General features: G+C 40.5%; 4 protein-coding genes across 4 annotated transcripts; 2 read left to right on the forward strand and 2 right to left on the reverse strand.

Moving 5' to 3' along the window:
* Positions 1-5015: 5015 nt before the first annotated feature.
* Positions 5016-6382, reverse strand: EAE98_006453 (uncharacterized protein; the record flags this gene model as incomplete). Its single annotated transcript, XM_038954076.1, has 2 exons — positions 5016-5644; positions 5749-6382. The coding sequence occupies 2 exons, from the start codon at positions 6380-6382 to the stop codon at positions 5457-5459; spliced, it is 822 nt and encodes a 273-aa protein (XP_038809321.1). The 3' UTR covers positions 5016-5456.
* A 572-nt stretch (positions 6383-6954) lies between these two features.
* On the reverse strand, positions 6955-9416 carry EAE98_006454 (uncharacterized protein; the record flags this gene model as incomplete). The annotated part of the gene is made up of 11 exons (XM_038954077.1): positions 6955-7186; positions 7284-7400; positions 7480-8267; positions 8320-8383; positions 8447-8516; positions 8564-8615; positions 8703-8821; positions 8870-8977; positions 9036-9043; positions 9116-9213; positions 9267-9416. The coding sequence occupies 11 exons, from the start codon at positions 9414-9416 to the stop codon at positions 6955-6957; spliced, it is 1806 nt and encodes a 601-aa protein (XP_038809322.1).
* Positions 9417-11571: 2155 nt separating this feature from the next.
* EAE98_006455 (uncharacterized protein) lies at positions 11572-15260 on the forward strand. The gene is made up of 5 exons (XM_038954078.1): positions 11572-12440; positions 12493-12525; positions 12574-12838; positions 12884-13123; positions 13175-15260. Exons 1-5 carry the CDS (start codon positions 11744-11746, stop codon positions 15054-15056), a joined length of 3117 nt encoding a protein of 1038 aa, XP_038809323.1. The 5' UTR covers positions 11572-11743; the 3' UTR covers positions 15057-15260.
* Positions 15261-17026, forward strand: EAE98_006456 (uncharacterized protein). The gene is made up of 2 exons (XM_038954079.1): positions 15261-16352; positions 16484-17026. Exons 1-2 carry the CDS (start codon positions 15803-15805, stop codon positions 16771-16773), a joined length of 840 nt encoding a protein of 279 aa, XP_038809324.1. The 5' UTR covers positions 15261-15802; the 3' UTR covers positions 16774-17026.
* The last annotated feature ends 7246 nt before the right edge of the window (positions 17027-24272 follow it).

A 24272-nucleotide genomic window follows, 5' to 3' on the forward strand; every position in this document is an offset into this window, starting at 1 on the left:
TCGATTGTGAGTTGAAAATGTTGGTTGCGGTCGCAGATGTTTTATAGAGCAAAGGATCGTTGGTCTTTGTGACAATGGAGGAAGAAGGATTTGTTGTCTATGTAATATAATTGGCTTCGTTGGTCTAGATAATCGCTGTCGAATTGAGCATTGGGCGGTTCCAGAACAGGTCATTCAGCCAGCCAGGCAAGTAAGACGCGTGGTTGATTTGCCTTTGATTGTATGGAGGAGGGAGGATGACAAGTTGATGGGAGGCAATTGGGATTGACCGGACGATTTTTGGGAGGATGAATCTCGAAAGAGATTGAGATGCAGGTAGGAGAGAAGAGAAAGGAAGTTATGTAGGACCCTTGGAACCCTGATGGCGAAACTATATAATGTCAAGGATAAAGTAAGGGACCTTGGTAAAAGTTAAATGATAAAGAAGGGAGGAAGTGGAAGATCTCCAGCTGACTGAGTCTTTGATGTATGGAGGTATGTTAGTTTACCTACTAGGTAGTGAACCTTACAACCGGTGAACCTATCGGAAAATGATTATGTAAATAGTAAAACATGCAAAAACATGACGATATAATTGCTCTCAACAAACGGGATCAACGGATTGGATTTACACGATATGGAGCGATAAGATATAAATATATAAGAGAATATATAAGAGAATATATACCGGGAATGGAAGTAGGAAGGGTCTGTTTGTGTAGGATGGTACGAGTATAAAATGGCAGGTAGAGCATTCAACAAATATCCATCAACAAATCTCTTCTACCCCCTTTGACTCTTTGGGATTTCCCTTCAATCGGAATAACTTCCTTCTTTGTACGATTCGTGTAATTCGTGTGATACCCTTCTAATGTCTATTTGATTCTCTCTCTCTGGTGTGTGCCGTTTCAATTGTCTCAATTTCGTGATTCCTCTCACCACTCGTGCAATACAACCCATCCAATGGTCTTACCATGCATGACACAACAACGTCAGCAATTCCCTGGTTCGAATGGGCATCGTGGTTCGCCATTCAGTCACTTGTGTTGAAGCCATTGCCAGCCCCATCAACTATTCGCATTGGCGATCGATCTCAGCCATGGGAGAATCAATAAGTCAATCAGTAGGACCGGCGACATCAGCTACACCGGCATTAGCAACATCACCATCCGCATCACCATCACCCAAAACATCGATAATATGGCGGTGTCCAGTGGCGGTGAATATCGCTAGGGAGAATGAGGGAGAATAAATCCATTCATGGGACAATCTATTCCCTTTTGACGCGACTACTGATTGGACCCTGGGATCTTTGGCCGCCTCGTCCAAAACCTTCTTCAGATCCTTGTTCTCATCTATTTGCCTTATTCGCCTTCTTTTCCCCTCCATGCATCAGATCCATTGAACCCCTCATTCCTCGTTTACATTGGAGATAAAAAGTCCGATTTGATATGATTCCCTGCCATTCCTAGGTAGGAGGCGAGGGAGGTAGGTAGGCGAGTGTATGGACTCAACAACACCTCGCTATTTGAGGACATCTATCACATCAAAGTCTGATTATAGGTCACGATATGATATGATACGAGGTAAAATCTCTGTAATTTCCATTTAGACTTAGTGCAGCCATAAAAGATACATACCTGGATACATGTAGACCTGGGTCTCTGGTAGAGATCTCGTCGTCCTTCTTCACTCAACCAAATAGATCAGCAAATGGTAATGTCGTACGCGTTTGAACTACCATACTGTACTGTACCACTTTGACATATCAAATAGGAATGCTGCCCCCAGCCCGGTTGATGGATTCTCAATCAGCAAATATACTATAGATACCAATCCAATAATACCATGAATCTACTGTCATCGTCACACACAATCGTTCAAATCCCCATTCTCATCAATAGACCGACTTTCTGTCCTCGTTCAATCTACCATTCACCGAACATGATATGAGGAGGTATCCAGATGACATCGAGTCCATCATGTCGTGTAACCAAAAGAGACATGGCAACATGCATGAACAGCACTAAAAAGGCAAACCTACCGCGGTATATCATATATGCAACATACCGAAACTATACCCATGATTTAACACCCTTGGGACCTATCAAACCACAAGGCCAAGCTGCCGGTAAAATACGGTTGCATTCAACAAACGAACATAATATATTTGGCAAATTGGAATTTTCAGTAAATAACAAATCATGCATCTTCTTCACTGCATCTTTTTCAATACATTGTTGTCTGTACATGCATAGGTAGGTAGGTAGTATATTTATTGATCACAAAACGAAAAGGTTGAAGAAAAACTTTATACATCCATTTGACAAAGAAGAACAAGTGTACAGCATACAAACCAATTATACTACACTACCTAGGCTGATTTGTGCAGTTCAACGTCCACCCGATTTACTTTTTCCTTCGTCCGCCCTGACCATATACCGCCTCAAGTTTCTGACTCGTCCTCCTCATGTCAAGTACCTTTTCTTCTTTCATATCATCAGCCCATTCCCACGAACTCTCCTCGCACGAGATCACAAGATGACGGAGTCGAATTCCTTTCTATTTACGGAAGATGACATCCGCAGATGATCACCTCAGAGATTCTAGTGCTTCCTTCCATCAATTTAAAGTTCGAGACTACATCGGATCAAAAACGTGAGTACAAGATCTCTTCGTGCCAGATACGACGAGCTAAAAGGATTGGCGGGAGTAACCTTATCATTTCGTTTACCCATAAAACTTCCGGTTTCAGATCTTCAAGTGGAAGAGATCGATCTCGGTACTATTTCCACCCATGGACATCTGGCAAACTCGAGGTGGGAAATAGCCGAACCTAGATGGGATGATTTGGCAGACGGATATGTATCGGCATTGGTCACGCAAGTGCAATTAAACCTTTCTTCTTGATCTTCGACATTACCCATGGAATATGGTGTAGTTACACCCTCATGACTCTGCACATTTGGGGATGACTATGTTGGTAAGCCAGTTTCTCGCCACCAACGTTCTTCTAGCGAATGAAGATAGTAATCATTCCCAATCACCTACATTTTGCCTCCATCCTCAACGTTTAGTAAGAAGGCTGAGTAAATCAAAAATGCCTCGGTGACTATCATGCTGCACTATTAGGTGTAGTAGTAAATGATGCCGATCACGAACTCTTACATTATATATCACGCATCCGAGGACCTAGGCACAAGTTGAAGTCCAACCTCATATGTGAAGCGAGGCTCTTTCCAAAGTATATCTGTCATGGACAAGCACATATCTAGTTGATAGCCTTGGATATTACCGATTTCCAGACACGCTGCCACAATTACCCCTCCTCGATACGAGTAGCGATGAATCATGGCACATTACTTTCACTTGGTCCCTGGACTTCCGCTGAACATCGCTTCTTGCATAGCTAGATGGCTAGATATTTTTTCTGGGTCTTCCATATGAAGGTAGGTAAGTAGGTATTGGAGATCACCTCAGCATTGCGATCTTCATCACTCCACATGAGGTTACTTGTTGAGGTAGCTTGGGTAGGTAACCAATGCTCCATATTTACATCCCCTCTCCAAACTATGGAATCGGGATGAGTAGAGATGAACATGTCCGGCGTTGTGGAAAGGGTCGGTGACAACTGGGTCGGATGATTGTTCATCGAAGGCGACTCGGTAGTACCTAATCAAGACGACAGATTCATTCCCCTCAACCTAAGTCCCAGCTAGTCCTTTCCTAAACCCCCCTCCTCCATCTAAGCAACCCTCATCTCATCTCATCTCATCTCATCCCAATCCCCAATATCCCCCCATCCCGCAGCCACAACCTCAACCCACACATCTGACAAAACCGTCACAACGATCTCATATCTCATTTTATCTCTTCATGTAACATGTCACAACTATGAAACATAGTTTGTAATAAAACATGGAAATGGGTCGATTATTTTTGGGTGGTGCGGGGTCATGGGTTTATGTGTGGATTTGTGAGAGGTATTGTTTGGTACTTGATTTTGATTTTGATAGAAACGGGAATGGGGATGGAGGGAGGGGGACGCGAGGGGATGCGAGGGAATATGAGGGAACATGAAGGGTATTGTCTTATATCACATCTCCATATATCTCGAACCATCTATCCAGACTAAACAGCACAACATTCTATTCCAGAAAACCAGATCGTTTCGGTTCGGTTCAGTTCCAATATCCCTTCATTTCCCTTTCCCTTTCCCTTCCCACGCTCATCCCAATACATCCTTCCAAAACATACCTCTTTCACCAATCACCGCCTAACCCAACCCAAACCATGCTTATCCATTCTCCATTCTCTATTCCTCTATCTTCAATACTCACTCCCCAGACCCCTAACTTCTATTTCCTCTCATATCATATCATATCATCTCATCCATATCCACATCCCCATTGACATTCCTTCTAAAGACCACACTACACCACATCACACCACACCTACCACCACCAAATCAAAAATCCCAATCCTCGCCACTAATTTTCAAACTTTACCAGCACATAAAGTCCTCACAATTTCCTCACACCCAAACTCACACCCTTAATCTCAACCCCTCATTCCTTACCCCTGCCCTAAATCTCAGAATCTCCATTTCTTTTCGCCTCTTCCCATTCTCCTCCACCTCTTCCCTCAGTCCTCTCCCTCCCCCCCTCATTCCTCTTTCTCTAGTCTCCAATATCTACCCTATATCACATATCACATATCACATACACCAAATACCAAATCCAAATCCAAATCCAAATCCAAATCCAAATCCAAATCCAAATCCAAATCCAAAAGCATACTCAGATTATAATCATAATTATAACCGTACACATCATTTCGTCTTTCCATACCTAGTATCTACATACTATCTAATCTCCTTCCCCTTCCCCTCCCTTACTTTCCTCACTCACATCAACCCCCCCCCCCCCTCCCCTTCTCTCCACCATCCTAGAACTCCCAACAAAATATCAGTAGTCAACTACCTACCTAGGTATTCACAGAGAAACAAACCAGGTGAACATTTTGCGTTCCATCAAGTAATCTTATTACAACTACCTAGATTCGAAATTTACATTCGAAATTGTGTATTCATACTTTTGTAATCTTACTTTTGTACTCACTGATATGCATATCTACACACTTCGTCAACAAATCGAGTCTGGAATCGATACAAATGTCATGATACAATAGAACACATCACCGACTAACTCCCTGGAGCTGCGATGTACAGTATACAACGGGCGGGATATTTTATCTCCACGACATAAATCTCCAGTGTCCGCCATCCTATTGATTTACAATATCCTCATTTCCTCCCCGAAATATTTTCATGGCGATAATAGTCCTTCGTCCCATCTCTAGTCCATTGAGTATATTATCGTCATGTTTTATCATTTTCTATACCCCATAGCCGTACAAATATATATATCTGTTCATTCCGTAGACACCAATGCCATATTATCTGTAACCCCCCTCATTTACCGTCCAATCGGCATCAATGCTCCCGCCACACTTCCAACCCCCCGTTCCGTCGCCAGCAGGTTAAATTGCGCGGCTGCGTTCCTTGTATCTGCGATTTCTATTTGAATTCCTAGGCCGTTGATGTATGCGCGGGTTTTGGGGGATATGGGTCGCATATCTTTTCCTAGGCCGAGGATTAAAAGATCTATTGGAAAAGGAGTGTGTTAGTCCAGGAAGTTTAGTTTTTTATGGTAGAATAGTTGAGGGGAAGGAGAGGATACAAATAATAGGAAAGAAATAAAAACATACCAGGTCTAGGCCACACACACCCCAGCACACCCCACGCCTCATCCCCGCACTCAAATTGACCCTTCTTATTAACCAAATCCAGCTCCTCCCCCTCCTTCGCACCTCCAACCCAAGGCTTCCACCCAAACGCCTCACCCCCCACCAACAAAACCCCAGCCCCTCCCCTCCATTTCCCACCCTTAAAAACTCCATCACCGCCCACCTTCACACCACTATTCAAATGAAACCCATCGCTCAAACACGCATCAATACTCGTACTCGGCATCGGCGTATTCCCTAATACATCTAGCACCGAAAAGTCCGTCTGTGTAGTTTCCGAAGAAGGCGGACCACGATCGTGAGTCGCGGGAGGATGTGAATGGGAACGCGAAGAAGGAGAAGATGTTCGCACGGAGGTTGGTTTGATGGGAGGAGAAGGTTTACTGGGGACGGATTGGGAGTAATGACGAGATTGGCAGATGGAGTAGGGTACGTGATATGAGATCTTAAATGGATTTGAATGCTTAAATCTTGGTGTCAAACTCTGGCAAGAACCCAATCTCGTACTTGTGCAGGTTGAAATATTCGACCGCGGGGCGATAATTGCGTTTGCGATTTCGGGAATGGAGGGGCTGATTTTGCGGAGGCGAGACATGATGTTTTCGTTTCCGCGGAAGGGTTTATTTGCTTGTTTGAAGGTTTTTCGTACTATGCAGATTGAACTCAGTTGCGATAGTATCGGTATTCGTGATTTGATAGTTGTTTGAGTGAGAATGTAATGAGGTTGTACAGAGTATGGTGAAGAGTTCAGATGGGACTTTGAGCTTCGAAACGATTGGCGAATCAAAGAGCTCGGAAGTCATGAACGTCATCATTAAGCTTTGTTTTACCGATATTCACCCGCTCCACGCATCTATTGGGCATCTTTTGAGGACTACCTCAGAATTAGTTCTATTAAAATTGGGTCAAGTCCAGTCATTTCTCTTTCTTTCAAAACCACAGAGATCGATGATTATTCTTTTCCATATATGATTAGTCTTAGAAACTCCCTTTTCACCGTTGCTACAATGGAGGACAGGTATTCATGAGTTGATGAAATTTCTGGCATTCGAAAGACGACTTGACATACGGAATCAAAACCCAATCTTCTCAATCTATCATGAAATCCTCATCTACCAAGCACCGTATACCTCTACCCATTTTATCTTCCATCTTCCCACCTTGCTTCTAGAATAAATCCGTCATAGCTCCGTGGCTCGCATCTCCCACAAGTCTAGCATATTTCGCCAATACACCCCTATTAACCGCACTCTTGGGAGGCTTCCAAGACTTGAGTCTTTCTGCAATTTCTTCATCTGATACATTCATACTTAAAGTATTGGATTCGGCAGATATGGTTACTATATCCCCATTTCTTACCACGGCGATGGGACCACCGACTGCTGCTTCGGGGACGACGCTTGAGTTATGTTAGTGATCCATTCTGCTAAAGGAAGATTGGTATTGAATGTGGATTCTATGCTGAGGGGATATTATTGAGAAAAAATAATACGTACTGCCCTACAATAAATCCGTGACTAGCACCGGAATATCGTCCATCGGTAACAAGAGCGACATTCGTGAGACCAGCACCCATGATTGCTGCACTAGCTTTCAATTGCTCGGGCATTCCACTATTAGAAGTTAGTTTCTAGAACAAGGGAAGGCATAACAACGTCTAGGGACACTCCCAATGCTGCGAAAGAAACTTACGGTCCTCCTTTAGGTCCTTCATATCTCACAATCAAGACGAGATTCTCTCCGTGCGGAATCTCACCCTTATTCAATGCATGATCAAGTTCATGCTCTTTATCAAAAACCATCGCCTTGCCAGTAAACACTAGACCTTCTTTCCCTGTGATCTTTGCCACTGCTCCACCAGGTGAAAGATTTCCTCGAAGAATCTGTAAATGACCAGTCTGTTTGATTGGATTACTCAAAGGTCTAATGAGCGTCTGTTCTTGTGGTAGTGATGGCCAACTTTCAACATTTTCCCTCAAAGTTTTTCCTGTAACAGTCGGAATATCACCATTCATCAAGCCCGCAGCAACGAGAAGCTTAATAACGGCCGGTGTTCCACCAATATTGTAGAGGTCCTCCATACAGAATCTTCCGGAGGGTTGCAGATCTGCCAAAAATGGGATCTTATCGCTTACTCTTTGAATATCGTCAATGGAAAGTGGTACTTCGGCTGTACCAGCCATGGCGAGGAAATGAAGTGTAGCATTAGTACTTCCACCAAGTGCCATTGTAATTACCAAAGCATTCTCAAAAGATTCCTTGGTCAATAAGTCTCGTGGTCGAATGTTCTTTTCCATGCAAATCTTAATTGCTTCTGCAGCTTTAACACATTCTCTCATCTTAGCTGGTGAATTGGCTGGATTTGACGAAGATCCTGGGAGACAAAGTCCCATAGATTCGATGGCGGTAGACATCGTGTTGGCTGTATACATTCCACCACAAGCACCAGCACCAGGGCAAGCGTTTTGTTCATAGTCTTCCTACACAATCATTAATGACAGATCGAATCGTACACATCTATCATGATCTTACCATAACGTCACTTGGAGTTGCACCCTCAACAGCCGCGTGAAGTTTATTATAGGTAAATGCACCACTAAACACAATCACTATGTTAAATCTGAACTGTTATCATATAAACCAATGGATATTTTCTTACCTTGCTTCATAACAACTGCTGATATTGATTTCCTTTTTCATCAACTTGGAATAACCCTTCTTGATTGAGCCTAGAGAGAGTCAGGCTTTTGAATTATATGGTGATCAACAAACTGACCTCCATAAATCATAACAAATGGTCTATTATGACGTGCAGCAGCCATGATGACCTGTCCCAATGTTAAAACAGTAACTTATATATGAGGAATTGAATTCTGGTAGTGTATCTCCACCAAAATATCAAAGAGCGCACTTACTCCAGGCATGTTTTTATCACAACCAGGAATTGAGATATTTGCATCATGGTGTTGGGCACATGTGACAGTCTCGATTGAATCTGCAATGATCTCACGTGTCTGTAAAGAGAATCTCATGCCTGCTAGGCGTCAATGAAAATCCCTCAAGATAAGAACGTTCTACAAACCTTCTCCGCCCATAGTGATGGCATCACTGACTCCCACAGTGTTAAATTGCCATCCGAGCATACCTTGCTTTTGTACTGAATCTTTGACTAGCTTTCCGAGGTCATGTACTACAAGCATTCGTTAAATCGTATGCCTTGAAAGATCTCCTTATCTTGTGTCACTTACGATGCATACTATAATACTATGTCAGCTAAATTCATTATCGTCTTCGTGGTCGATTGCATATCCAAAGATAGAGAACATACTTGCAAGGATTTCCTTCCCACCATACAGTAGATATTCCAACATGAGGTGCAGTCTTCATCATTTCTCGATTTGGCACTCCTGCCGCGTACAACATTGCCTAGAAACAGATTCAGTAGATGTAATGATTGGCCATGCTTTGTATATTCTTACCTGAGCTCCTGGAAAGTCATGGCCGTGTGTAATTGTATGAGACCATCGATTCAAGGCCAATTTTCCATCTATAACAGTACCATGTTCTAGAGATGGAAAGTCAATATATCTTGGCTTGTCTGGTATTTGTTCATAATTTGAGGGTTCCATAATGAACGAAAAGATAGCCTGTGATATCTTTTCGGGGAGTGTTGACGGATGAAAGTAAAATAAGTGTTGATGCAATTGTCTATCAACAGGTGGGTATCTAGAAAGGGAAAAGAAAGGGGAAAAAGAACAATCAATGAACGAAGAAAGGCTCTAGGGAATGAAGTATTTTAAGTAGGAAGAATACAACCACAAGGTACTGCGGAGTGTCCTTTTTGAATTGTGGGGCAGAGAGAAAGGTCTGATCTTTTGGTTCATCAGGTTTGACTACTTTCCAATTGCCGCAGTGACAACAGGACGTTATGCAATAATATTTCATACTTTGGCATTCCTGCCGTAGCGCGGGGGACACATTGATGGTTGAGCCAGTGCACATAATCGATTGATAATCAAATCAACGATGGCTCATCATACCAACTTGCCAAAGCTGTACCCCGCGGTGGATTCACCATACTAAAATAATTATGGATAGATCGTATCCGGGATTGGACAGTTCAAGAACAAGGTACGATCGGATAACGAGGGATTGGAAGTGGGAAGTGGGATGAGGTGACTGAGTCGGGAGTTTGTTGAATCTTGAGAAGAGAGATTCTTTGGCCTGTATGTGTATGATATTACGGCAATCACACAGGAGTAGATCAACATGAATGATAAAGTGGTAATGCTAAGAAGGAAAGGGGTCGTGTGAGTCTGTACTTGATAGAACGAGAGAACTACCTATGATTTGTGAGGGGTTCAACAATTATCTCTTGTACCCCCACCAACATGCATCTAAATTAAACCGAGATACCGAATTTAGTTTTCCGATGTTTTGACGAACGGCTGCTTACCGTTGATTGTTCATTTGAAGTCGTCTTGATTGGTGGGATCGTTTGGTAGTGTTGTTGTCGAATTTGTGAATGGCAGGTTGAGCGAGCGAGCGAGCGGCACATGAGTTGAAAGTCCAACGTGCTACTCAATGTGGCTCACAGTCATGCTACCAGAACGAATAGTACAATCAGACGTTGACTAATAGGGGACGCGAGAAATATGATATTCTTAGCATCTCAGGTACCGTTGTCGATATCAGAATCGACAAAACAGAGAGCAGCAAGCTCACAATGGCTTTGACTGTAAAGACGCAGCCTCACAAGCTGTCATGGTTATCTTCTTTTTCATCTCGATGCTAAGCTTATCTGACGCCATATACGAGGCCGGAGCGGGATGACATGCATCAAAATAAGATTCAAAGATAGCTTCAACGGCATCTAATTGAGGATCACAATGCCTACAATGTATCAAGTTCATCTCTAAGTTCTAGGCCAAATACCGCAATGGGGATTTTTGACTGATAAGGGTTCATATCCAAGCCAAATCTTGAGAAACCATCATCTTGGAGCGGAAAGCCTTGCGGAATTCCAGCGTAATGAGTTTGAGAGTACCGGTACAACGAGGGTGGGTGGTGCAAGAGACGAAAAAGACACGGCCGGATGTGAGGCTCATCAACGACGCCAATAATTCCATACTGTTGTGGACTTCCAATAGATAGTGGAGTATTGAGGTATACATACGTCTAATTCACATGTACGTACGAAGCAACCTCGCAACCACATATGCATCAACATGAAGTGGTAGGTAAGATGGTTGGTGTAGATTCATGAATGGCTGCATCTACGAGTATGTATTGCTTCTTGCTTGATAAAGCCGAACGCCGACATTCTTTAGCGTACTATGGTCTGTGCACTACTCGGTACCTCTAGCCAGTCTTTGAGCCAGTCGAGCCAGTCGAGCCAGTCGAGCCAGTCAGTCTCGAACCAGTCCAGTCCTCCGAATTTTGAAATCTCGTCGTGTCAAGCAGTTCACATTTGAACATCCAATATTGATAATGACTTGCTATCAATCTATATAACTGCACACACACCTCGGATCTTGTGTCATTCTATTATAAGGCAATTACTTCGAGTGGGTGTCATCTCGGCGCCCAAGCTTTGCGGCTGAAAAGACCTACTCCTGGTAAAGAGTAAGCAAGCGATGGATTGATTATTCAATAAGAGTCTCGTGCGACCTTATCGGCTGCCAACTTATGCACGTCTTTTCTTCCGAACAAATGGTTCGATGAGAGCCTTCCTTTTTGCGGAGGCGACAGCAAAAGGCATTCGGGGGCAGTGTCTGCCTATGTGGTAAGCTGATAAAGGATGAGAGTGCAAGGCTGGAAAGTGGTCATGATCTGAACATCCCATAAACATTGTAAATTGATTCAAGGGATCGTTGATTTCGTTTGATTATCGTTGGTTTTGTTTGTTTTCTTGCCTTTACACTTTGACAGGCAATCATCAATTGTCAAAGGTATCATGTCTTGTACAGCATCTTCAAGCGATTCCGACAATAGTGATAGACGACGCCGACCAGGTCCAAGACCCCCACCTCCTCTTCCTCCTCCTCCTCCTCCTCCTCCGCCATTTCAAGGGAGCAATAAGAAATCAAAGAAGAAAAATAAATACGTAGCACCTCAAGATACGATCGATAAACTTTGGTCTCGATTTTCTGCATCCAAATTCAGTAAAGCTACAAAAGTTTTACCAAATGCAGCACCTTTTGCGAAAGGAACATCTGCAAAGACCGTTATTGTTCCTCCACCTGGCCCGCAGAATCAGCTCGTTTCAGAAGACTTCGAAAGAGCGGTTCAAGAATGCAGAGCCAAAGTTAAGAAACTTGTCAAAGAATGTAGGCGAGTTAATATGCGTTTTCGTGACGCAAGCTTTGATATAGACTGGGACTTGAAATGGGAGAAAGGAAATTGTCTGAATACACTTGATGAGATAAGATTTGAAGTTTGCAAACGCGCTCTTATCAATCCTTCATCCTCCGGGCCGAAGGCTGTCAAGAGAGTTCACGAAATATTTGATAAGCCAACTTTCTTAGGAGATAAGATTTCTCCTTCGGATGTCAGACAAGGAAGTCTTGGGAATTGTTGGTTGATGTCTAGTTTGACAGCATTAGCAAATACGAAAGACGGAATTCAAAGAATATGTGTTGAATGGGACACAAGTCAGTATTGAGCATTCGCATTTTAAAGTCAGGTCTAACCATGTCGTCTTAGAAATCGGGATATATGGCTTTGTGTTTCATCGTGGTAAGTTTCTCCCTCGAACAATAAGTAGTAATCGCTAATAGCAATTAGATGGTGAATGGATCATATCAATTATCGATGACAAGCTCTATCTGAAATCGCCAGATTGGGATTCACCCTCAGTCCATAGACATCTACTCGAGCAAACCGACCGAGAGGACGTTGAAAAAGAATATCGAAAAACATATCAAACAGGGTCTCAGTCATTATTCTTTGCTCATTGTAAAGATCCAAATCAAACATGGCTTCCTCTTCTCGAAAAGGCTTATGCTAAAGCACATGGGGATTTCCTTTCTTTGAGCGGAGGATGGATAGGGTAATACTATCTCTATCATCTCATTTATCAATTAACTTTTCATAGGGAGGGTCTTGAAGATTTGACAGGAGGCGTAACTACGGAACTTCTCACTTCGGATATTCTTGATACTGATGAATTTTGGCATGACGAAATTCTCAATGTCAACAAAGAATTCCTTTTTGGTTGTTCTACAGGTCTTCTCGATTATGGTTACGGCAATAGAGACGGAATATCTGAAGGGCATGCATACGTTATCATGGAAGCTAGAGAGTTATCTACTGGCGAGCGTCTCCTCAAATTACGGTTTGTTTTTCACATAGTGTTGAGGATTATCACTGATAAATTTATGTGAAGGAACCCATGGGGGAAAATCAAAAAAGGTAATTGGGAAGGACCGTGGTCAGATGGAAGTAAGGAATTCACCCCTGAAGCTCAAATAGAACTCAACCACAAATTCGGAAACGATAGTGTCTTCTGGATTTCATATCAGGATTTACTACGCAAATATCAACATTTCGATCGAACTCGGTTGTTCGTAGATAGTCCCGATTGGCGATTGACTCAAGAGTGGATCAGCGTAGAGGTACCATGGAGATCCGAGTTTGAACAGAAGTTCACTATAACACTCAAGGAGGAATCACCAATAGTTTTGGTTATGAGTCAACTCGATGGCAGGTATTTTGTTGGTTTACATGGTCAATATCACTTCAGATTGCAGTTTCGGGTTCACGAGATGAATTCACCTGGTGAAGAAGATTACATCATCCGAAGCCATGGGAATTACCTTATGAGCAGAAGTGTGGTAGCTGAATTAAAGAGTCTCTCCGCCGGAACATACGCAGTATACATGATGGTCATAGCAGAAAGGGATAAAGGTCTACAGAGTGTTGAAGATGTCTTGAAAGATGAATTAAGTCGAAGAGAAGATAATGAGAAATTGGCTACAGTCGGGAATTCTTACGATTTAGCTCACCAGAAAGGACTATCTCACATGGAAGCAAGAGTTAAATTCAGAAAGGCTCAAGATAAAGCAAAGGCCCGGGAGTCAAGGATTGCTAAACGCAAAGTTCTTTGGGAGAAAAGACATAGTGCGCGGGAGATAGTAAGGAAGCAAAAGAAGAAGAATTATGAGAAGCGTGAAGGTAAGGCAGAAAGAGATGCCGAGTGGGCAAAGGAACAAGAAGAACGTGAGCCGAAGGATCAAGGCGTTCAAACGGAGGATATTCCAGAAGTTCAAGTCGAGAAACAAGACAAATCAATACAAACTGAAGATCCTAATGAGAAGTCGATAAGTACTACAATTGACACGCAGCCCATAAATGAAAGGGACAAGGCAGTCCAGACAGAAGACTTCACACCATCTTCTAATGAGTCTCAGGCAACTCCTGTAACTCCAAAGAGTAATGGCTCATCTCCTCATTCACCGTACACGATGATTCCGGAACCTGGCACCAATCGCCGTGAATCACTACCTCCACCTCCAAGCTTTGTTAATCTTCGTAGACATTCGAGTCGTCCACCAAGCTATGGTCGAGGACCTCCTCCCTCAAGACCATGTCCATATGTTACTTCGGAGGGGGAATCAAGTGCAAGTCCTCTTTCAGACTATGATATGTATAGTGACGACGATCCTACCCTTAAGCCACGAAATCAGCCTAACGAGCCCAAACCGCCAAAGGAAAAGGAAGTTGATGAAGATGAACCAGAGCCATGGAATGCGGTGTGTATTGTTGGTTTCAGGGTGTATAGTAAGGATGAAGGATTGGTGCTTAATATTTGCGAAGAGGGTATGGAAAAAGAAGACACTGAGTTGAAAGAGGAGAATGAAGCTGGGATTGATGGTGATGTGGAAGATGCTGAAGATGACAAAAACACCGAGAAGATGGGGAGAAATGGGAAAGATGAGAAGTTGAAAGATACTGCAACAGGAGACGACTCAACAACACCTTCCGATGTCGCAACCAAAATTGAACCTAACAAAGACTTAAATATCGCCATCTCTGATTCACACAACGTGGTTACTGGAACTTCTTCGTCAGTCAACAATGACGCTAAAGATAATCCTATCGAGAAGCAACCCCAAGTAGCCACTAAAAACTTGGAAATAGAGACAGACGGCGACACTCAGCAGAAATCAGTTCTGGTGATCTCAGAGGGTACGAAAGATGACATTGTGAAGGAATCAGACTCTCAATGCGACATTGCAACATCGAGCGATTCTTTAACTCGCACTTAATGCTCTCACTCATTTATTTTCAGGTCACATTCAGTGTGCGATTTATACTTCAGATCAGTCCATCATGAAAACAACATCTCGTTAATTGGAAGTCCTCATTTTGAGCATTCAAGCAATTCAGAAAGTCTTGGCAGACATCTCTCAGCTCTATCTTTAGCAGAATTTTAGAACCATAATTCTAGTAATTACATTCTCATAACTCACGACAGTTTTAATAATATCTATAGGTAAATACAAGTATGTCGGTATCAATCCTTTCAATGGATATATTCAGAGGCTCTTCAATCAATACTATTTTCATAAGCTCGTTCTTAAAACCGAATATGGTTATCCGACCGGGTAAAATTCAATTGGGCAACGCAACTTACGGGGTAATTCTGAAGTCCAATTTAGCTTGCACACCGTGGACAATTTTCTATCACCTTATGGGTCTGGTCTTCAACTGGGTACTGCTGTGCCTCTTCAATTCCCTGTCACCCCAACATAAAGGCGCCAAAATATGCAGGTCGTTGATCAACAGACGAATCATAGTGATACGAACTCACGCAGTTTTGTCTTGGCGTAATATTACGACACTTTTAATCTTCACCAGTTTCCTCGTTTCTATTTGATTAGGAGCCTCTTTTTTGCTTCGTCGTGCTTTATTTAATGTTTCTAGTCTGTACTTTCTTTACTGCAATTAATTCATTTATTATTGAACTCTGTTATCACTTCCAATAAACCAGAATTCAGGCTACACGATAAATATGGTTCAGTACAAAAATCTCATACTTTTCCTTACCGTAGGCATTTCGGCCGCTTTCGAGAATTCATTACCCCTTGCCCTTCGGCAAATTCGACCAACGCCTCATCCCAATGAAAACTACCTCTACCAGATGTGTTATCCCAATTTAGCGAATATCAGTCTTCTCGTAGGTTCAAACGGCGCTGAAAAACGATTACAAATCATGGCCAATTCTCCTTTCCCTTGCGAGCGCAGTAACTATATCATCTACGCCTGTCTCGCCAATGGTACATCACCTATTGATTTTCTCGCCGAGCAAGAATGTATCTGTCCATCCTCATTGTGGGAACTCGAAACAGCTTGTACGGATTGTTATCTCGCGCATGGATATCAGAATATCACAAGAGAGGAAAGTGATGCGAGTATTTCAAGTTTGAGTCGGGCGGAATGTACAGCCACACCTGTACAACCGTTTACGAACTTTTTCTCGGGCGTCGATGCGTCGCAAGCGTTGACGACACCGGATGTGGTGCTGGGATCGGATAGATTTCCAAACCAGACGGCGGTTAGCAGTGAGTGGGATTTTTCTTTAGTTTTGTGGATTTGATCGCGGGACTTTTCTATAGCTTTGGGAAGTTCATCTACTAGTCTTTGCGCTTTTCTTTCCCGCGCTCACGTACTGACTTTTCATACCTACGCATAGATTACTATACTGGCAATGCTGCATGGACGATAGGAAGTATTACCGGAAGTGCAACGGCTCGATTAACGAGCTATACGGCAATAGAGTCTAGTAGATTTACTTCCACGAGTACTGGGGCTCCTTATTCGACGGGTACGAGTGGGAGTGCAAGTGGGAGTGCGCAGACTAGTACTAGTGGAGCGGGAGGATTGAAGAGTTTGATGAGTAGTCCGGGTGGTTTTTTGGGGGTAGGCGTGTTGCTCATGCAGTGTATGGCGGTGATTTTCACTGCTTGGATTGCTTCGTGTTAAATGGAGTGTATGGAGTTTATAGAGTGTTTTAGGAGGCGAGTCAGGAAGCATGGGGTAACTAACTAGTTCTAGAGCTGCTTAAAAATTATCGGAGGTAAAGTATACGAAAGCATGGATGGGCGGGGTGGATGGGGGGTTACGGTAGATGTATTTCATGATTAACTGAATAGAGCATACATGGAATAGCTGGTATTGATTCGTGTTATTGTAGCTACTACGCACCGGATATAATAGCACACACGAATATGTAGATTAGCATTTCGACGGAATTTCATACGATATAAAGAAAATTATTCTTCTTACCTAATAATCGAATATCCGACAACACGGCTCACAAAGCCAAAACAGCTTTGCTATAATTATTCATCTAAATCCCTGCAGAAGAGTGAAAAATGAGGATCTCGAGACTTCCATTCTATGAAAAGTATTTATGTAGTTACCAACAAAGTACTTTCATCATTTTCCTTCTTTTTACAAATAAATACTCCTTTGAATATAAGTCTTGCATACTCGGTCATCCATTATTCATCATTGCTCAGATGCATGTCAAAGATTGTGGAATGATGATATGTAGTGAATGGTAGAAATAGGAATAGAAATAGAAATAGAAATAGGAGACCTCGATAAGAATTCTTTCCGTGTTGGTCTTCTTGCGAAATTTAAACTTTTTCGCTTGTGGAGTTGAGCAGTGGAGAGTTTAGAGAGATTTTTGGGGGGGGAGGGGGTTTGCTTTGAGTGATTGTGTTGATTTTTAGAATGGGATATGAGTTGGAATTTTAAGGTTGATAGAGGATTTTGGGGTTGGGTACTAGTCTGGTATGGGTTTTGCTGAGAGGGAAATTGATATTGATATTGAGACTGAGGTGGTGGTTGTAGTTGTGATTGAGAGAGGGGAAGGAGGAAACGGGTTGGATTTTAGAAAAGGGTGAAATGAGCTATCGGGTCTTGATAATTAATGGGCTGTAGAAAGAGGTAAAGAAACGGAAAAATTCTTCCCATGTCTTGTGTGTGTGTATATGAATATTCACTTTTCAAGCTCAAACCATATACCACTAAGTACCTACTAGGTAGTCAGTAATACATCTCTTCGCCATTCCCCCCATACAAATTCTCACCCCCAAGTTTCACTTTCACCTTCACCTTTCACCCTTACATTTATATTCTCTTCCCTCCAACCCCTTCCTCTCATCCCATCCTATCCCATCTCCAAACCCCTCTCCTACAATCCTCTCCCTTCCCATATACCTAGTATCTCTCTCCAAATACCCCCCTCTTACCCATCAAACAGAACAAACATCCGCTCATCCACTCATCACTACCACACCCAAAGTACCAACCAAGTAAGTCCCCACTTTTCCTCCTTTGCATGTATTCCAAGGTTTCCATCTATGATGATTTCAAAAAATTCGTGTTGATCGTTACGATAATGATAACATACTCATTCCATCTGAGATATTTATTACTGTGTAGATTTGTATTATACCTATTGTAATTGGAATATAATATGGACTAATATTGTGATTTTCTAGGTTTTTTCTTCTTCTTCTTCTTCTTCTTCTTCTTCTTCTTCTTCTTCTTCTTCTTCTTCTTCTTCTTCTTCTTCTTCTTCTTCTTCTTCTTCTTCTTCTTCTTCTTCTTCTTCTTCTTTTTTACTCCTTTTTCTTCGGTTTGGAGGTTTTATTGGTGATTTTTATGAGGGTTACAAAGGTTGTGAGTGAGTAGATAATCAAGTATGAGAAATCGAGGAATGAGTGAGTGATAAACATTCAAGAAAAATCTCGATGCTCTCGCATAGTATCTATCGTCTTCTAGCTAATTTCTCAAGTATTAAATATCAAATCGATTCTTCTATTCAGATAGATATTAAAGTATACCTAAGTATAAAATTATAAATCTATTTTAAAAAACTCTCTTTTTGAAATATTTATTAAATATTAAAAATTAAAAATTAAAAATCAAAAATCAAAATCAAAAATCAAAAATCAAAAATCAAAAATCAAAAATCAAAAATCAAAAATCAAAAATCAAAAATCAAAAATCAAAAATCAAAAATCAAAAATCAAAATCAAAAATCAAAAATCAAAAATCAAAAATCAAAAATCAAAAACCACCTCAATAATTATTTTCTTATAACAAAACCTCATCAACTTTATCAAAAACAATTCCTCAATTCCTCAATATCTTTTATTCCCATCTCTTATTTATAAATCCTCTTAATAACAATTACAAAAAAAAAAGACTTAATATAAAACAATTATAAGAGTTCTGAAACCTACTCATCACACATATAACGCTTTTCCAGCTAAAATATAGGATTTTTCAACTTTTTATACCCTAGTTTATTTATTATAATCAAAGATGAAATTAGAAATTCTTTTAGGAAATCTTTTTTAATTAATCAAATTCTATAGAAAAATGAATAGAATATCTTTTTCTAATTTTTTGAATAGGATTTAAAGGAGTTGAAGTTGAAATTTCTAAATTTTCATGAAAATTCGCTTATTTTATATAGGAAAAACGTTATATATTAGAATTTTTAAAAAAATTAGATTTCAATATTATATAACTATTCAACAAAAATAGTGAAAAATATTTCGAAAAATATTTTATATTTTGATTAGAATTATTTATTATTTTAGATTTTTTTTAAAAGAAAAAAATAAAGATTTGAATAAAATATTTAATATAATAATTTATATAGGAAAACCTTATTTTTATAGGGATTTTATTACATTTGTCATAGGGGTGCGGTGAGTAGATTCTAGAACTCTTATATTATCTATTCACTACATTTACTATATTTACAATCTCTCAAGCCCAAGCTCTAAGATCTCAAAAATATAATCTTACCAACAGCCGACTTCGCCCCAGCTCGGTAAATATCGATTCCCCTTAACCTAACGAATGCCCCACTTTACGCATTGAACTTTTTACTACATATAGGTATTTTTTGACTCTGATTTACAGTACTACGGGGTTTGTGAATTTCTCGCTACGATAGAAGAGAGGGGATCTTAGATAGGGGGTTAAAGCTCAGCTCATGAATTATTCTTGGCGATTTTGTTATTTCGATTTTATTCTTAAGTAGGTATGATATAGGAATGAGATGATGGTAGATGGTGTATTCTCTTATAATTGTTGGGAAGCGAAATTGAAAATGGTGTGAGGGTGTGAAGATATGCATGATTAGGTACTTGATGATAGGACTAATCATATTAAGGAGGGAGGTATGTAGCTGGATAGAAGTCGGATATCGGATCGGTGGACTGATATAAAATTGTTTGGGGTGAAGCGAATGTTGTAGATGAGTAATTTATGGAGAAAGATGACTGTGTATAAGATGATTCATCAATCATCTAGAAGAGAATTTGATTTGTTAACTCGGGTAATTATACGTGAAGTGATGTGTATCTGGAATAAAGGTAGAAGTGGTGTTTTCTGATTAGGTTTGTAGGTTGGAGTGTAAGTGTTGGTATAGCGAAGGAAAGGAATGTGAGATTTGGAGCTTATAAATATCTAATTATGTGTTAGATACTGGAGGTAAGTGGATGGTGGAAAGGTCTTTTGTCTCTAAATGTGTTTGATAGAAAGATGTAGAGAGTGAAGTGTTGAAAGAGAGTCCGAATGGGAAGTTCGTTTCTAAGTATATTAAGATAGATGTCGAATACTCATGATGAAGAACGATATAATGAAAAGTAGATGATATTATGCAAACGCAGGGTATCTGATAGTCCGGACTATTGAATACTCTGAATTACATATGATAAGAAATTAATGATAATAAAGGGATATTAATCTTTGATTGAGTTTGATAGAAAGACACAGAGTGAAGTGTTGAGATAGAACAAGGGGTCAAATTTGTCTCTATGACGCTAAGATAGATATCAAATACTGGTGATGAATAACAACATGATGAACAAAGAGTACGTGATATTATTCAATCATCAAATGAAAGGAGTTGTCGAATATCAGAAAGTTTGATAGAAGATGAACCTTCCTCATGAATGTGCATTCAATGTATGTAGTAAAACACTTGTATGAAGACAGAGTACTCAACGAATGGAAGAGAAATAAGTTGGTGAGTTTGAAATGGCAAATGAGATTAGTAACTTGAAATGCTTTATTTATCTATCCAGTTAATCAACTTCATAACGTAGGAGGAGATGGAATGAAGTTCGATGTTTGAAGCATAATGTTCGAAGCATAATGTTCGAAGCATAATGTTCGAAGCTCGAGGTTACCAAGCACGTAACAGATGAAGGTAAAGAGCCGCAGCAGACGGAAGAGTGCAGACACAAAAGAATGTCACCGCACCTCACCCTCTTAGTATAATACCCAAAAAACATCTTCATGAATCTACAACTCTCATCTTCACTTTGATTAATCTTTTGTATCATCATTCGCATCATGTATTTCTCCTTCTCGTTCATCAGTATGAAAATCACAATCATGACCAGTAAGCCAATGACCCTCGTCTTGTTACTAGCTCCAACATGAAGTCTCCAAGGTGGGCCGCCCTTTATGCAAATTGAGGAAGGAGGTGAACATCATCACCACCAAAAGTTCACCGAGCTAGAGGAGAGCTCTTTCCCAAACAGATCTCACTCCCAGCAAATCCGGGTATCCATCCAGCAAAAGTAAATCAATGTCAAAAGAAATAATCCCATCATTCCCGTCAAATATGACAAACATGAAGTAAGTTTCTCTTGCCTACTCTTATGTTTGGCCCTTTCACAAGATTAAAATTTAGCAGCAGCAAAATGAATATTATTCTGATAGCCTCCTCGTTGGTGATCTGATGAAAATTCTGGCTGCTGGCATGATGTATTATCATCATCTCATTCGTCCTGTTCCACTTCAATTTATCAAGTACCAACAATTACATTCTAGGGCCATGTATGGCAGGCCTTCGTGGCGCACCTCTTTTTTTTCTTTCTTTCTTCTCTCTCGGACTGTTTTCACAATTGACCTCAACAATGCTCGGTCCTTAGTTATAAAAAACCAAGCACCATGAGTTACCATTTTCTGTGCGCTCTTTCAAGGGGACTTGTACACAGCAGCTGCAGATATAAATCTTTTCCTCAATCTCATACGTTCTGATCCAATTCAACTTATCAATAGGGACTTTATCAATAGGGACTAACAATTACATCGTTTCTCGTCTTCTTATTTCTTTGCTTTCTGGGACCGTTTGAACAATTGCGCTCAACAATGTTCGGGACTATTCTTCCTCACGGGACTGAAATATCACACTTAATGTACAGGTCATCACTCTGCACGTGAATTTCTTCTTGGCCACAACCCTCAATTTGTTCGTTTTGAACGTAATGGTGTGATTATTTGAAATACATATACCTATTAAAAGTTCAAAAATTCAAAAATTATCATCTTTTTGCGGCCTATTTTGACCATGTGAAGAGAGGAACAAGATTAGAAGCGTAGTATTTTCGATAGATTTTTTGAGGCAAAGCAGGATAAGATATTGCAGTTTGTATATAGGAGTGAGTTTTTGAGGATTTTGGAAGGTGCGAAGATCGGGTTTGGATAGCTGTAGCAGTAGCTTGCGTTGGGATAGAAATTGGGTGAACGGAGAGAATGGGATTGAATGGGAAGCCAAGATTGGGGGGTTGAGATGATTGATTTTGGGTAGAAGTATTAATAGGAATAATGGGAAACTTCAATGTGAGATAGAAATACTACACAATTTGTGTTTTGTGTGAAAGAGTAATAATATTGTGATGATGTATATGTATCGTGAGGAAGTCTTCTCCCGTCTGGGATGGGATATACTTCCCTTTGTAGACGATTACACGATATCATCTTTCACAGTCCTTCATATCTCTTACCTCAACTATAAGATAGATGGTTTTATTTGACCCTTTGTAAAGGTATTCTGAGTTTATATTTACTTTTACGATACTTCGAGGAACATTCTTCTCTTCATAGGTATGGTATGCTGGACCGAAATATCACCATCATGTTATATGTATCCTCATTCTTTACTTCTTTACTTCATTTGCTTGCTGGATTACTCACTCGACAACTCTCTCTATATATCAAAAACCATGACAATCTTCTTGGATATAGATAGAGAGATGGGATAACGTTTATTCTAAATGAGCGTTGATTCATACCAAGCATCGAGTGTCTTCTCCTACTTTCTTACTTCCTCTATATACTCTATATATTCTATATATTCTACATACTCTATATACTCTATATACTCTATACTCTATATACTCTATATACTCTATATACTCTATATACTCTATATACTCTATATACTCTATATACTCTATATACTCTATATACTCTATATACTCTATATACTCTATATACTCTATATACTCTATATACTCTATATACTCTATATACTCTATATACTCTATATACTCTATACTCTATATACTCTATATACTCTATATACTCTATATACTCTATATACTCTTCGACCTTCGACCCTCGGCCTTCGACCAATATCAACATCAATACCAATACCGATTTCTCAATCAAAGAACACACATCAACGTACTCATACATCTCATATATACAAATAACCAACAAAACTGCTAGACACACATCACACTACATTACTCCTATAAGAATTTCAACTTCTCAACCATACAAAACGATTATCCCACCATCACAAATTCCTCTCGGGTAGAATGCTTATTATCTATCAACTTTGAATCACCTCGTTCTTAAATTTCCGCTCTCAAATTATCATCTCGACCCCATCGTCATCTTTATTCTAATCCCCGTTCGAATTCTCGTCCTCGAACTCAAGCACAAAGACATGAAAGTTCCTCCAGCTTATCTATCAAATACCAATAAAACAAGACATCTACATCCACTCGACATATAATATAATATACAGAGAAATCATCAATACTCTACCACAAGCAGGTACATAGAATAACAAACCCCATCCCAACCCTCAACATTTTACACAAATTCATTCTTCAACCACCTACCTACTACCTCCTACCTAAATACTCAACCCCAGAATCCCCATATGAACAATGTCCTGTCAGTTTGTATACCTACTTACTAGTGTACCAATCTACCTATAATCAAACCCCCTACCACCAATCACCCAACTACCAACTCCCAACTACCAAGCAAAAAACCATTCATCAGCATTCAACCTAAATCTTCACTCTCCAGAGTCCCCATCACACAATGAAATTTCGCGTAAATATTGTTAACCCCTGCCTACCTACCTACCTACCCAGATTTCTCCTCCCCTACCATACCCTACCCTACACTACCTACATTACCCCACTCCAATTCTATCATCTCACAATCATCTCTCCATTCCAAATCATCCGTCATTCACCTCCATTCAACTCCATTCAACCTCCATTCAACCTCCATTCAAACCTCATTCACCTCCATTCAACCTCCATTCAACCTCCATTCAACCCCTCCATTCAACCTCCATTCAACCTCCATTCAACCTTTATTCAATCTCCATTCAATCTCCATTCAATCTCCAT

Source organism: Botrytis deweyae (genome assembly GCF_014898535.1).
Source record: "Botrytis deweyae strain B1 chromosome Unknown BDEW_014, whole genome shotgun sequence".
Classification (NCBI taxonomy): Eukaryota; Fungi; Ascomycota; class Leotiomycetes; order Helotiales; family Sclerotiniaceae; genus Botrytis; species Botrytis deweyae.

Bases quoted from the DNA above. Each gene is read 5' to 3' on its own strand.
- EAE98_006455 (XM_038954078.1), top strand. From the start codon at position 11,744: ATGTCTTGTACAGCATCTTCAAGCGATTCCGACAATAGTGATAGACGA. The intron at 12,839-12,883 runs GTAATACTATCT...AACTTTTCATAG, and splicing joins TTGAGCGGAGGATGGATAGG to GGAGGGTCTTGAAGATTTGA. The intron at 13,124-13,174 runs GTTTGTTTTTCA...ATTTATGTGAAG, and splicing joins GAGCGTCTCCTCAAATTACG to GAACCCATGGGGGAAAATCA.
- EAE98_006456 (XM_038954079.1), top strand. From the start codon at position 15,803: ATGGTTCAGTACAAAAATCTCATACTTTTCCTTACCGTAGGCATTTCG. The intron at 16,353-16,483 runs GTGAGTGGGATT...ACCTACGCATAG, and splicing joins AAACCAGACGGCGGTTAGCA to ATTACTATACTGGCAATGCT.